We start from the raw sequence: 14,331 nt of genomic DNA, 5'->3' as shown, positions 1-14,331 counted from the left end.
TCACGTGTTTCTCAACGCAGTGATTCCAGAACACTGCCCCCATCCCTTATGGGAAATATGCAGATGCATGTAAAGAAGCTGCGGAGACGCCATCACGTGTTTCTCGACGCAAACACGTGATGGTGTCTCCGCAGCTTCTTTACATGCATCTGCATATTTCCCATAAGGGATGGGGGCAGTGTTCTGGAATCACTGTGTTGAGAAACACGTGATGGTGTCTCCGCGGTGTTGGATGTTTTGGTCTCCCCGAGGCCAATCATCTGTGCCTTTATAGCCTTTTTACTAGGCACTGCTCCTAATAGCCAGATTCCTACTCCACACTGATGAGGGGCAAAAACCCCGAAACAGCTGTCTGTGGATGGATAACATGCTTGGCATAGGTGGCTTTCCTTCATAGGATGCTGCCCTTCCCGTGGTTGTTCCTTCCCGGGGAAAGGCCTGGCTATTCACTGCTTGCGTCGAGAAACACGTGATGGTGTCTCCGCAGCTTCTTTACATGCATCTGCATATTTCCCATAAGGAATGGGGGCAGTGTTCTGGAATCACTGCGTTGAGAAACACGTGATGGTGTCTCCGCGGTGTTGGATGTTTTGGTCTCCCCGAGGCCAATCATCTATGCCTTTATAGCCTTTTTACTAGGCACTGCTCCTAATAGCCAGATTCCTACTCCACACTGATGAGGGGCAAAAACCCCGAAACAGCTGTCTGTGGATGGATACCATGCTTGGCATAGGTGGCTTTCCTTCATAGGATGCTGCCCTTCCCGTGGTTGTTCCTTCCCGGGGAAAGGCCTGGCTATTCACTGCTTGCGTCGAGAAACACGTGATGGTGTCTCCGCAGCTTCTTTACATGCATCTGCATATTTCCCATAAGGGATGGGGGCAGTGTTCTGGAATCACTGCGTTGAGAAACACGTGATGGTGTCTCCGCGGTGTTGGATGTTTTGGTCTCCCCGAGGCCAATCATCTGTGCCTTTATAGCCTTTTTACTAGGCACTGCTCCTAATAGCCAGATTCCTACTCCACACTGATGAGGGGCAAAAACCCCGAAACAGCTGTCTGTGGATGGATACCATGCTTGGCATAGGTGGCTTTCCTTCATAGGATGCTGCCCTTCCCGTGGTTGTTCCTTCCCGGGGAAAGGCCTGGCTATTCACTGCTTGCGTCGAGAAACACGTGATGGTGTCTCCGCAGCTTCTTTACATGCATCTGCATATTTCCCATAAGGGATGGGGGCAGTGTTCTGGAATCACTGCGTTGAGAAACACGTGATGGTGTCTCCGCGGTGTTGGATGTTTTGGTCTCCCCGAGGCCAATCATCTGTGCCTTTGTAGAATTTTCAGATGACCTGACTTTGCAAGAACATTTGTGGGGTCCACACTCTAGAGCGTACAGACGTGGGTACGTGGACGAGAATTTGTTGGGATAGTAGTTTGGTATGGGATTGATCAAGTTCTGGAATTAATTGTGAAATGGGGTAAAATGGGATCTACTAATTAAAATATTATTTATCAATTGTTCCAAATTGTACTACTGGGGCCACTAAGCAGAAAATAAAAATTATTGAAAAAAAGCAAACTAATAATTGTAGGTGGTGTGGTAGGTCTCAAAACGGGGAGATACAAAGGCCTGGTTATTATTATTATTATTATTATTATTATTATTTATTTATATAGCACCATTGATTCCATGGTGCGGTAGATGAGAAGGGGTTACATACAAGTTACAAATATCACATACAGTAAACAAACTAACAATGGCGGACTGATACAGAGGGGCGAGGACCCTGCCCTTGCGGGCTTACATTCTACAGGATTATGGGGAAGGAGACAGTAGGTTGAGGGTTGCAGGAGCTCCGGTGTTGGTGAGGCGGTAGCTCCGGTGTTGGTGAGGCGGTAGCTCTGGTGTTGGTGAGGCGGTAGCTTCGTTGGTGATGAGGCAGCAGCGGTGTCAGTGCAGGCTGTAGGCTTTCCTGAAGAGATGAGTTTTCAGGTTCCGTCTGAAGGATCCGACTGTGGTTGATAGTCGGACGTGTTGGGGCAGAGAGTTCCAGAGGATGGGGGATATTCGGGAGAAGTCTTGGAGGCGATTGGATGAGGAGCGAATAAGTGTGGAGGAGAGAAGGAGGTCTTGGGAGGACCGGAGGTCACATGAGGGAAGATATCGAGAGATTAGTTCAGAGATATATGGAGGAGACAGGTTGTGGATGGCTTTGTAGGTCAGTATTAGCAATTTGAACTGGATACGCTGAGGGAATGGGAGCCAGTGAAGAGATTTGCAGAGGGGGGAAGCGGAGGAGTAGCGAGGAGAGAGATGGATTAGTTGGGCAGCAGAGTTAAGGATGGACTGGAGAGGTGCAAGGGTGTTAGCAGGGAGGCCACAGAAAAGGATGTTGCAGTAGTCAAGGCGGGAAATGATGAGGGCGTGCACAAGCATTTTAGTAGATTGGGGGTTGAGGAAAGGACGGATCCTGGAGATATTTTTGAGCTGGAGGCGACAGAAGGTGGAAAGAGCTTGGACGTGTGGTTTGAAGGACAGGGCAGAGTCGAAGGTTACGCCGAGGCAGCGGACTTCGGGTACAGGGGAAAGCATGATGTCATTGACTGCGATAGATAGGTCAAGTAAGGAAGATTTGTGGGATGGAGGAAAGATGATGAGTTCAGATTTGTCCACATTGAGTTTGAGGAAGCGAGAGGATGGTTGGGATGGGCATGTGGGGCAATAGAATCGGGAATCACTCCGCCTGCCATGCTTTCTGCAAACTCGGCACCTTTTTTGAGGATACCTTTGGGTGGGAGTGACAGGGACAGGGTGAGGAAAATGGCGTTCTGACAGTCTCCGGGAATCCTCAGAGTCGAAGGCTTCCCCCGGTGCCATGGACTCAAATATGAGGCTCTCTACTACTTTTTCCTGAAAGTGCAGGAAAGTTAGCGGTCCTTGAGATTTTTTATATAGGACAAAGCTGTTGTAGGTGGCAGTCTGAATTAGATAGATTCCCACCTTTTTATACCACGCCCTGGTCTTCCTCTTGACCAGGTATGGTTGCAGAACCTGGTCTGACAGGTCTACGCCACCCATATGTCTGTTATAGTCTGTGACGCAGACTGGTTTTTCTTTGTCCCTGGTGGCACCCCTCTCTCTGACCGTCACAGTGGTGTCCGTATGCAGTGTGGAAAGCATATAGACGTCCTTCCTGTCTTTCCACTTCACTGCAAGAAGTTGGTCGCTTGCAAGTGAAAATGACGCCCCCCTCTCCAAACGTCTGGACACCAACTGTGATGGAAACCCCACTCTGTTTTTCCTTACTGTCCCACAGGCCCCTGTATTTGCAGCATGGAGGGATTTGTATAGGGGGATACTCGTGTAATAGTTATCGGTATACACGTGGTACCCTTGATTGAGAAAGGGCGTCATTAGCTCCCAGACAATTTTGCCTGGGATACCAATTGTCTGGGGGCAGTTTGGGGGGTTTATTTGGCGGTCCCTACCTTCATAAATTAGGAAGGTAGACGTGTACCCTGATGAGCTCTCGTAAGCTTTATATAATTTTACGCCGTATTTGGCTCTCTTGGAGGGAATAAATTGGCGGAATAACAGACGGCCCTTGTAGCTCATCAAGGACTCGTCGACTGCCATATTTTGCTCTGGGGTATAGGAATTTAGAAAGGAAGTTTTTAGGAGGGAAATTAGGGGTCTTAATTTATTTAGCCGATCGTAGTTGGGGTCAGTTCTTGGGAGAGCTTGGGAATTGTCACTGAAGTGGAGGAATCTCATCAGGGCTTCGTAACGGGCTCGGGACATGATGGCTGCAAATACAGGGGTGCAGTGGACAGCTTTTGTTGCCCAGTAAAAGCGGAGAGTGTTTTTTTTTACTATACCCATATTCAGGGTGAGGCCTAAGAATTTTTTTATTTCAGGGACATTTGTGGGGATCCAGGAACGGGAATGAAAGGCAGTGGGTTTTTGGGAAATATATTGCCGGGCATATAGATTTGTTTGGTGGACGATTAATTGCAGGACTTCGGGGCTAATGAAAATTTCAAAAAAATCAATGGGGGTAAAATTGGCGACATCTACTTTTATTCCAGGGACTGCAGAAAAAGGGGGAATTTGAGGGGAAAATGAGGTGTCATTATGCCACAGCGGTAGCGGTACTTGGTCCTGCCTCTGAAGCTTCAGCAGTGACGACCGACTCCGCTACCACCGGGCTGGGGGATCCCGTGGAGGAAGAGTCGTCATCACTGTCTGAAAACTGCTCAACTTCAGGGGCAGAATCTGTTTCGCTGCCGGAGCAAAGCAGGCTGTAAGCTTGCTCCGCGCTAAAAGTTCTGCGGGCCATTTTATCTAATTCCTCCCCTAACCCTAAAAAAAATTAAAAAAAAAAAAATTATAATTTTTTTTTCATACTCCTCTGCTGATGATGCAGGGATTACGGAGAACGGGGGTGGGTAAATTGGATGCTGGCGGAGGCAGATATTATGTTTTTTGTAACTGACAGGGCAGCACTTGAACTGTAGTCTCTCTCTCTTCTCTCCTAGAACAACTACAAGGAGAGAAGAGAAAGGTACAGCCCAAGTGCTGCCATGTTTATCAAATATTAGGGGTTTTGATCACTGTAATTGGACATATTACAGTAATCAAAACCCAGCAGCCAATGAGAAAATTCTCATAGGTTGCTGGGTCTCTGCTGGCAGATCATGGCAGGCGCACTGCGCATGCGCCCGCCATTTTCTTCCAGCAGAGAAGAAGAAGGGGGGCCAGGAGCCGTGAGCTGAGGATCGGGGACCATGGACTGAGGAACGGGGACAGGAGCCCTGATGTGCAGGCGGTATGGTGGGGGGCTCGGGGGCTCTATTTCTCTCCCTTCTGATGTGCGATCACATCAGAGGGGAGAGAAATGCAAAGCATTTTTTTTTTTTTTTACAAACTATTTGCAGCGATCGCAACCCCGTGGGTCTGTAAAGACCCCCGGGATTGCGATCGCTCCAGGAGTCAGTAAAAACCGACCCCAATACACTGCGGGGGAAGCTGGGTTTTGGCGGGCGCATCTGCACTTGTGCCCGCCATTTTGGAGCCCGCACAGGAAGGAGGAGGGTCGGGGACCGGGGGGGCACCTTCACCAGTACATTAGGTACCGTGGGGGGCTCGGGGGACCCTATTTCTCTCCCCTCTAATGTCCGATCACATTAGAGGGGAGAGAAACACAATGCAAATCGCGGTTTTTTTTTTTGCGATCACCGGTAAACGGTTAATTACCGGCGATCGCAAATGCGGGGTGGGTAAAAAAAAACCCGAATCATGTTCTCTGGGGTCTCGGCTACCTCCAGCAGCCGAGACCCCGGAGAAAATCGGACTCTGGGGGGCGCTATACACTTTTTCCACAGCGCCGTTAATTAACGGCGCTGTGGTTTAAGTACCCTTAGCGGCCGCCGTTAAAAGGCGTATCGGCGGTCGCTAAGAGGGTGTCTATCTTCTACGATATCGTACATAAAGAGAGTGACCTCGAGAGAGGACGATGAGATGGAGCGACAGCTGAAGGACTCGGAGTCGGTATTTGTATCTAATCCAACTAATAGCAACAGACTTGCGTGGCAAACTTCCCAGAGGCTATATGACCAACACATAGACACGAAATCTAAACGTAAACTATTTTTTGCTCGCCAGTCCTTCTTTGAGATGGGAAATCAAGCTAGCAAATTTTTAGCCTTCTTGGTACGACAACATAATGTATCTAACACTATATTGCAAATTCAAACACCAGATGGCTCATTAGTATCCTCAACAGAGGAAATTCTTCATTGTTTTCAAGATTATTACGAGTCGTTATACACATCTAAGTGTGACTTTGATGTCCTGGGAAACTTAGATTATTTATCAGATGTGACATTCCCTGAATTAGACTCAGCTCAACGCGCCTTTATGGACGCTGAGTTCACCCTGGAGGAGGTCGAGCAAGCTTTGGCGGATATGGCCTCTGGGAAAGCTCCTGGTCCGGACGGTTTTCCCGTTGAATTATATAGGAAATATCATGATATTTTAGCACCACTCCTGCTGAGGGTGTACCAGGGGATGCAGGGGGGAGACTCTATGCCGGACACCTTCTATGAGGCGAATATCATTATACTCAAAAAGGAGGGGAAGGACCCACTAGACTGTGGATCTTACCGGCCTATATCACTGGTCAATGTAGATTATAAGATCTTCACCAAAATCCTGGCCACCAGGCTGAACTCGATTATACTAAACCTCATTCACCCAGACCAAACAGGCTTCATGCCTGGTAAAAATACTTCCATTAACATTAGACGGGTCCAATCGGTAGTCCAATATAGCTCACTGGTGTTGGATAACTCTTGGGCATTGGCGTCGCTGGACGCGGCCAAGGCCTTTGACTCCCTTGAGTGGCCCTTTTTATTAGCTTGTTTGAAAAAATACGGCTTTGGTGACAAATTTCTTAAATGGGTGGGACTGCTGTATATGAAGCCTAGGGCCCGGATTATTATAAATGGTTCCATCTCTAAACCCATTCCTCTGCATAGGGGGACGGGACAGGGATGCCCTCTTTCCTAGGCCCTCTTCGCCCTGGCATTGGAAGCATTGGCGATACAAATAAGATCCTCTTCTGCCATTAAAGGAATACACATAGCTGATCGGGTAGATACCATTGGCCTGTATGCTGATGACATGGTAATATTCATGGATCAGGTGGAGGAAACGCTACCGCGAGTAATAGCCACTATAGATAACTTTAGTAGATATTCAGGTTTATATATAAACTGGGACAAATCCGCGTTGATGCCCCTTTCCCACTCTCCAATGCCCGATTTAGAGACTTTGTCCCCCCTTCCTGTTGTGTCTAGTTTTAAATATTTGGGTATACACATATCTTAGCATGGTAGAACTGACTTGCAACTCAATGTATTTCCACTGTTAGAATTAGTCAAATCTAAGTTTGCGGCCTGGAGCAAACTCCCTTTATCCGTAGCTGGTCGTATTAATTTAATTAAAATGATTCTGCTTCCCAAACTCAGTTACTGCCTCCAACATAGTGCCACGCCGGTGCCTAGGTCCTTTTTCGCGACACTAAACTCTCAACTTACCACCTTCACATGGGGGAAATCTAGACCTAAACTCAAACTGTCTACACTACAGAGGCCAAAACAGGGAGGAGGAGCGGCGCTCCCGGATTTTTATTTATATTACCTGGCCGGTCAGGCAAAAGCTCTCTACCCGTGGATGCCCAATAATTGCCTCCCCAATTCGGAAAACCATTTAATTCATTCGGCTCAAATTGATTGCCCATTAAACTTTTTGGAGGCGGAGAAAATCAGTGCTCCCCGACTGCTACCCCTGCTCCGGCTGGCGCGTTTAGTTTGGAGACAAATTAAAAAAATTACGGGATATGTAGATATTATAGCAGAGATGCCCCTATGGAACAATAGTTATTTCTCCATTCTACTAAGTCATCCATCTACAGATTTCTGGATGAGGTATGGGGTCTTCTCAATAGGTGATTTGTATGATGGAGGGGTCTTTGTGTCTTTTGAACAATTGCAAACTAAATATGATATACCAAGATCCCAATTTTTTCGGTACTTACAGCTGAGGTCAGCCGTTCAAACACATATGAGGTACGTGGATACAGGTCGGGCTATATCTTCTTTACCCTTGATAGGAATTCTTAAGTCGCAGGGCCCCCAGGGTCTTATCTCTTCCTTATACACCTATATGCTATCTTCGGGAGCCGCAGCCACTGTCAACTCCATTAGAGAGAAATGGGGGGTACTGCTTTCCAATATGCAGGAGGAGGATTGGGAGGATATTCTTGAATCTCCGGTTAAAGTATCCCCGTCAGTTAATAATAGGATGACTCAACTGTATATAATACATCAAGCATACCTAACCCCGATACGTCTTTTTAAAATGGGTCGATTCCAAACATCAGAATGTGTGCGGTGTCACTCGTCAGATGCAGACTTTGTACATATGATATGGGGATGTCCTATAATTCTTCAATATTGGAAGGAAGTGACATTACTATTAACATCATTGCTGCTGATACCTGTTCCCCTTGACCCGTTAATTTGCATATTTGGAGTGTGGGAGGATGAGACTTGGGATCACTACACTGGTATATTTTTGCGAGAGGCACTCTTTATGGCGCGTAAGGTATTGGCGCTGAGATGGATGGGAAGCTCCTGTCCATCTAGAAGAGCCTGGATTGACTTGGTTAACTCAATCATCCCGTATGAATGCACGCTATATCAGAACAGAGGCTGTCCGGGAAAATTTGACAAGATATGGGGTCGATGGAATTCTTCCCATCTTACCCTTTAGAGATATCAGGTTGGTGTCTTCTTTGGTGGTGGCCGGGGACACTGCATGGAGGGATAGGCACGAGGTTACGCGGCGTATTAGTTAGCAACTAGAGTAGGCATAGACTTAATTTAAGAGTCTTAGGTTTTTTGGTTTTTCTTACCTATGTAATACATGTGTTACTATGAAGTTGTTATTCGCAACAAATACAAGATAACACGGACTGTGGGTTGAAGTACCTTTTATTACGTGTTTAATGTGTACACTTTATATGCTACATACTGTGTTTCTCAATCTAACTGTACATTGTATGTAACATAATTGATTTTGTTATTAATAAACGAATTTAAAAAAAAAAAGAAACCCATAAGGGGAGATACATTTTATCTGTTTGGAGTGAATTTATTTCTTTTGTTATTACATTAAAGGGAATCTGTCATGTTCCCAAACACCTAGGGTACCGTCACACAGTGGCATTTTGATCGCTACGACGGCACGATCCGTGACGCTCCAGCATCGTAACAATATCGCTCCAGCGTCGTAGACTGCTGTCACACTTTGCAATGTACAACGCTGGAGCGATAATTTCATGACGTATGTGCGATGTAGAAGCCGTTGGTTACTATGCGCACATCGTATACAATATCGTGCACACCTTTGTTACACCATGCGATCATGCCGCCACAGCGGGACACTAGATGACAAAAGAAAGTTTCAAACGATCTGCTACAACGTACGATTCTCAGCGGGGTCCCTGATCGCAGGAGCGTGTCAGACACAGCGAGATCGCTGGAACGTCACGGATATATCGCTGGAACGTCACGAATCGTGCCGTTGTAGCGATCAAAATGCCACTGTGTGACGGTACCCCTAAGCTGCAGAAATAGGATTAATCTACAAATTAATAACATTACAATGTTGTCTTAACTGTCTTACTGAATACGCAGCTACTGAGATAATGTGCTCAGATAAGGTGTTATCTGAAATGCTAACCAGCGTATGCTCAAGTCCCAGCGGCTGCATGTCTTGCGGCTGTTCGACAGACGCAACACATGCAGGAGCGGGGATTCAAACATATTTTTCGGACACGCCAAAGACACTCGGTTAGCACATGAGCATGCTCAGATAACACCTTAGCCTATAACACCTTATCCAATCATGTTCACTCATCACTAACCTTTAACTTTATTCCTTCTGGGATACGCCAGTCTCAGAGATGCCAGCTTTCAGTCTCAGAGATGCCAGCTTTCAGTCTCAGAGTTGCCAGCTTTCAGTCTCAGAGACGTGCACAGCACAGCTATAGTCATCACTCAGTATATTATGAGCAGTGGCTGTAGCATGGCCCGGCAGTTTGATTGACAGACGAACTGCTCCATCAGCTGTCAAAGTGCCAGGGCTTACAGTAGCAGGTCTGGGCACACTATGACTGAAAAGCAGCAGTTCCTGGAAGAGTAAAGTTAATTTTCTCCTGGTAGCCATGCTTTCAGTAACAGCATTGTAACGCTATTAACCTGCAGATGTTGGGTTATTCTGCAGGCTATTAGCATCTGGGGACACAGGCAGTTCCCTTTTAATGTGATCATGGGCATGGTACCTACATGTTCTTCCGCCATCTAGCCATACCTTGCTGTCATAAAATATGGACTTCTACTCTTCTGATAAGTCATCTATAAGGTAAGTGCACTGTCATTTCCTTGCTTTCAGTGCTCTGATGACAAAGTGTGATGAGAGAATGGATAGCGTATAGGGCAACCACAGGATTCTCATCCATGTTACTTTGTCTCTTGAGTGGTGTTCTACAACATTATGAGTGGTCTTCAGGAAGACAAGACTGGGGCAGGACTGGGCTGGCCTCTCTTCTTGTATAAATTTATACCCTTAGGTCGGTGTCATACACCCCAGTTTCTTTTTTGTTTGTTTTTTGCGTACATGAAATACCCCAAAAATTTTCATTGTGGTTTTGGATCAAGTTTTATTCATCAGTGTTTGGTCAGTGGGTTGGTTTTTACCATTAGTGTCATCAGTTTTTTTCGTGTGTGACAAAAAAAAAGTTATAGTTTATGAAACCTTCAAGTAAAATACGGAAAGCACACTATCACTTTGCAGACCGAGTTTTTCACTGACCCATAGACTTGCATGAGCGAGTTTGAGCTGCGGCTAGGATCAGAATTGAACACGTCATGCCTCCGTTTTGCTTTTATTGTGGACACTCTTTGCAACAAAACCAGAAAAAAACCCTGCACCATGGAATATAATGGGTATGTCTTCTATCTGCGAAAAACATTGATTGCAACCGTACAAGAAAATCAGATGTGTGAAGGAGAGTAGACCTTAATCATATGGTTTGCTTCCATCACTGAAGTGCAGACTTCAATACTGCCAGCTTCATATTTTATTTTTTTTAACAAATTAAAGAACCAAGGAGATCTGAACTAACATGGACTTTATTACGCTCGTATCTTCCTCTACACATATGGAAATGTAATCTATTGTGATTCATGATTTAAAAAAAAAGCCATATGCATGTTAACGCTGTCTATAAGAAACATCTATTCTGAAAAAAAAAAATTCCCTAGTAATCCTCACTCTTCCTACATTCATATTTTATTAACAGTTTTTATTTTTCTGAATGTAATAGGACTTTGTGTAACTGGTGACTTACCTGATCCCTGAATGGAAGGTTAGAAAAGACTGGGAGGTTCTTGGCCCATTTAACTGCCATGAAGAGAAGCCGAGCAGAGGTTTCGTACACCCCCTCTGGACTGGATGTGATGAATGCCGACATCTGAAAGTCACTAGGTGTACGTTCGGGCTCATTACTTGTAACATCAATATTCTCATCGGCTGCAATAAAGGATAATGGGAAGCGATAAGCTGGCTTGTTCTCGCCATTCATGATAGCTTTTCACTTCAAACATGCAGTAAATCGGTGCTTAAATACATTCTCCTACAGAAAAAGTCCACAGCAATGTTACAGAATTTTTCTTTGTATGTAAAAACTCAACATGGAATAATCGCCAATAGCTATTTACACCTATATCATCTGTTGGGTACATGTCATGAGTAGAGTTGAGCAAATTTGTTCGGATTCGGTTCCGAATACGATCGGTATCAAATATTGTTTTTGCACTATTCGTCGAACGTCATTAGGGTCAATGGGAATAGCATTTACTGAATATGTTCAGAACCGATCATCAAACATACATTCAGCACAAATAGGGTACCAATATGTCACGAATATGGCAAATTCTGATTCGGTGACCAAATCTGACCAAATTCATTCAACTCTAGTCACGAGTTCAGACATCAACCATATGAGCAGCTCTGGGAAGTGTCAGACATCTATGTGGACATTGGTCAATCCATTTTTTTTTCTTGGTAATTTAGGAACACCCAAATCCTAGTCCTACTAAATATTGAATTCTTACACACATACCTTCTTCTGGTTCAAGTTTGGCACATGTTTCTGCCGTCATCAGGCTGGCCATAAATCTGTGGTTGTGGGGTGGACTTAAAGTCCCTGATACTGAATTTGGAACAGGAGTCCGCAAATTGTTTCCTTGTGGACACGGTGGAAGAGGCTCTCGAGTTGTAGCAGAGTGATCAGAACGGTTCTCGGTGTCCAGGTCAATACTGTCTAAGCGAATCTGAGCTGTACTGCGAGGCTGGCGCTCATTCTGCACTGCTAAAAATATAGATCAACAGAATAATCACAAAGCGATAGAGCCGGCAGCGAGAACAGTAACAAATTAATCGTTCTAATCCCATCCCAACATACTACCACAAAGATATAAGAGAAATGAGAACTTACCATCTTTGTTCATGCCTGTTTGAAGACACTTCTTAAGCCGGCAAGCCTGGCACTGATTTCTGTGTGTTTTATCTACTGGACACATTCCTGTTCCAGCCTGACATCTATCATGTGACAGAAAGCAAAAATTAATTTCATGGTTGCCCATCATGCTTCAATAGATGGATGGATAGATGGATGGATGTGTGGATGGATGGGTACATGGATGGAAACAAACAAAAATGGAAGTAACACTCCAAAAATAGTCCAATATAATTATAGGACTTTAATGGCCCATGTGGGACAATTCAGCTAATGGTGTGAACTAGTGATGAGCGAATATACTCGTTACTCGAGATTTCTCGAGCACGCTCGGGTATCCTCAGAGTATTTTTTAGTGCTCTGAGATTTAGTTTTTATTGCCGCAGCTGAATGATTTACATCTGTTAGCCAGCAGAAGTACATGTGGGGATTCCCAGGCAACCCCCACATGTACTTATGCTGGCTAACAGATGTAAAACATTCAGCTGCTGCAAAAAAAAAAAATCTCCAAGCACTAAAAAAATACTCGGAGGACACCCGAGCGTGCTCAGGAAATCTCGAGTAACGAGTATAGTCGCTCATCCCTAGTGTGAACCCTTCTCAAGCACGCTACACTATTAACTGAAACGTTGCTACATGGGCCATTAAAGTCCTATAATTCACACTATTTCGGGGTCCTGCTTCCATATTTTGTTTCTACTATTCAGGGTACACCTATGCATGGGAAGGTTTGCACCTTCATTCCCCCCCCCCCCCTTTTTCTAGATAGATAAGAGATATTCCAAAACATTTTTAGAGCAATATATGAACTGTATTCTTGGCATAATGTGCAGATTTCTCTTTATGAAAAACAGGAGTGGCTAATGCTTACGGCAACAATACACTTAAAGTTTAATGTCCCATGATGCAGCTCAATGTGGAAATATTGTCCACAGATATTTGATAAGAGCTTGATTATAGCTGGTTATAGAAGTACTGATCAGATGTAATTAATATTTAATTAGATATCAATATTGTGAAGTAGATCAATGTCGTACATATCTGACAAGGAAATGACCCATCCATCTGATGCTGCAGCAGGGTAATCGGTGGAACATAAACCTAAATGGGACTAATGCACCATTAATACTAAACTGAACAGAGACAGAAATGTGGTAGTTGTGGATTTTGTATTTAAAACCGTTTCCATCACTGCAGTTAATTGCTTTCTTTGGCATATTGTCAATTGATTCATTATCACAAATGATCAGTTTCAATCTTTTCGATCTTTAAGCAAAGCATCCGATATTGGAAAGTAACCAATTGGATTGAAACCTGAAGATATCCCATGTTCTAAACATGTCTTTAAGTGATGATGTTAATGTGGCACCACAGATTATGACTTTACCAAACCCTTGCCGGATCTGTGTCTGTAACCTACCGGTAGATAAGTTTTCGGCGGACACTTCTCTTGAAGAATCCACTGCAACCATTGCAAGCAAAGATGCCATAGTGTTTTCCACTGCTGCTGTCCCCACATACTCGGCACAGGAGTGCTGAGCTCGGCGCAGGTCCTGGCGCAGGACTAGGAACTGCAAGAATAAAGTTTAATTCCAAACTCTACTATGTTTGCGTTTTTCTGCTCTTCATTGAAGATATCACTTTTTGCGATGATCAAATTTAGAGCAAATTGAGGACAAACTTTTTGATAAAATCTGCATATAGCGTAATTTTGCTGCAGATTTGCTGCCAATAAACTTTATAATAGTCTACATGTGCAGCTACCATAACAATGATTACTATTGAACAAAACTTGGTAAAATAAATTATATTTACTATAGATTAGATGGCGTAAACACTAATGTATCATGAGCACAAAAAAATCTACGGTATTAGCTGCAGAAAACTAGTAATAAAGTCTTACCTGACTGACTGTCTTCTGCGCTGGTGCTAAGCACAGATCCTGTTGGTGAACTCATTTCACCTTACTTTCTAGAATAGTTCCTTATATGATTCTCCTCTTATTAGGTTGTAAGATCCCTTCAGCCCCAGAGGTGAGCAGAGACCCTATGACTTTTGAATTCTTTCTCTTGTTTTAAGCAGAATAATCTATGGAACAACTTATCCCTTGCTGTGCAGCAAAACACAAAATCCAAGAAGTGGATGATGCTACAGGATAGATACAATAAGGATGGAGAGGTTTAT

General features: G+C 44.5%; 1 protein-coding gene across 1 annotated transcript in view; it reads right to left on the bottom strand.

The window, feature by feature from the left end:
- The window catches only part of NR2E3 (nuclear receptor subfamily 2 group E member 3), a 32,734-nt gene extending 18,629 nt beyond the window's left edge, over window positions 1-14,105 (bottom strand). The window contains exons 1-5 of the mRNA XM_069765603.1: window positions 14,051-14,105; window positions 13,568-13,718; window positions 12,127-12,230; window positions 11,752-12,000; window positions 10,978-11,159 (exon numbers count right to left, since the gene is read on the bottom strand). Coding sequence (XP_069621704.1) covers window positions 10,978-11,159; window positions 11,752-12,000; window positions 12,127-12,230; window positions 13,568-13,718; window positions 14,051-14,105 — 741 coding nt within the window. The remainder of the gene's footprint in view (window positions 1-10,977; window positions 11,160-11,751; window positions 12,001-12,126; window positions 12,231-13,567; window positions 13,719-14,050) is intronic.
- Between the last annotated feature and the right edge of the window lie 226 nt (window positions 14,106-14,331).

The sequence above is a fragment of the Ranitomeya imitator genome, chromosome 4 (assembly GCF_032444005.1).
Source record: "Ranitomeya imitator isolate aRanImi1 chromosome 4, aRanImi1.pri, whole genome shotgun sequence".
In the NCBI taxonomy this organism is placed as follows: domain Eukaryota; kingdom Metazoa; phylum Chordata; class Amphibia; order Anura; family Dendrobatidae; genus Ranitomeya; species Ranitomeya imitator.
The sequence above is the reverse complement of the archived record's forward strand: the minus strand, read 5'-3'. Positions and strand labels throughout refer to the sequence as shown.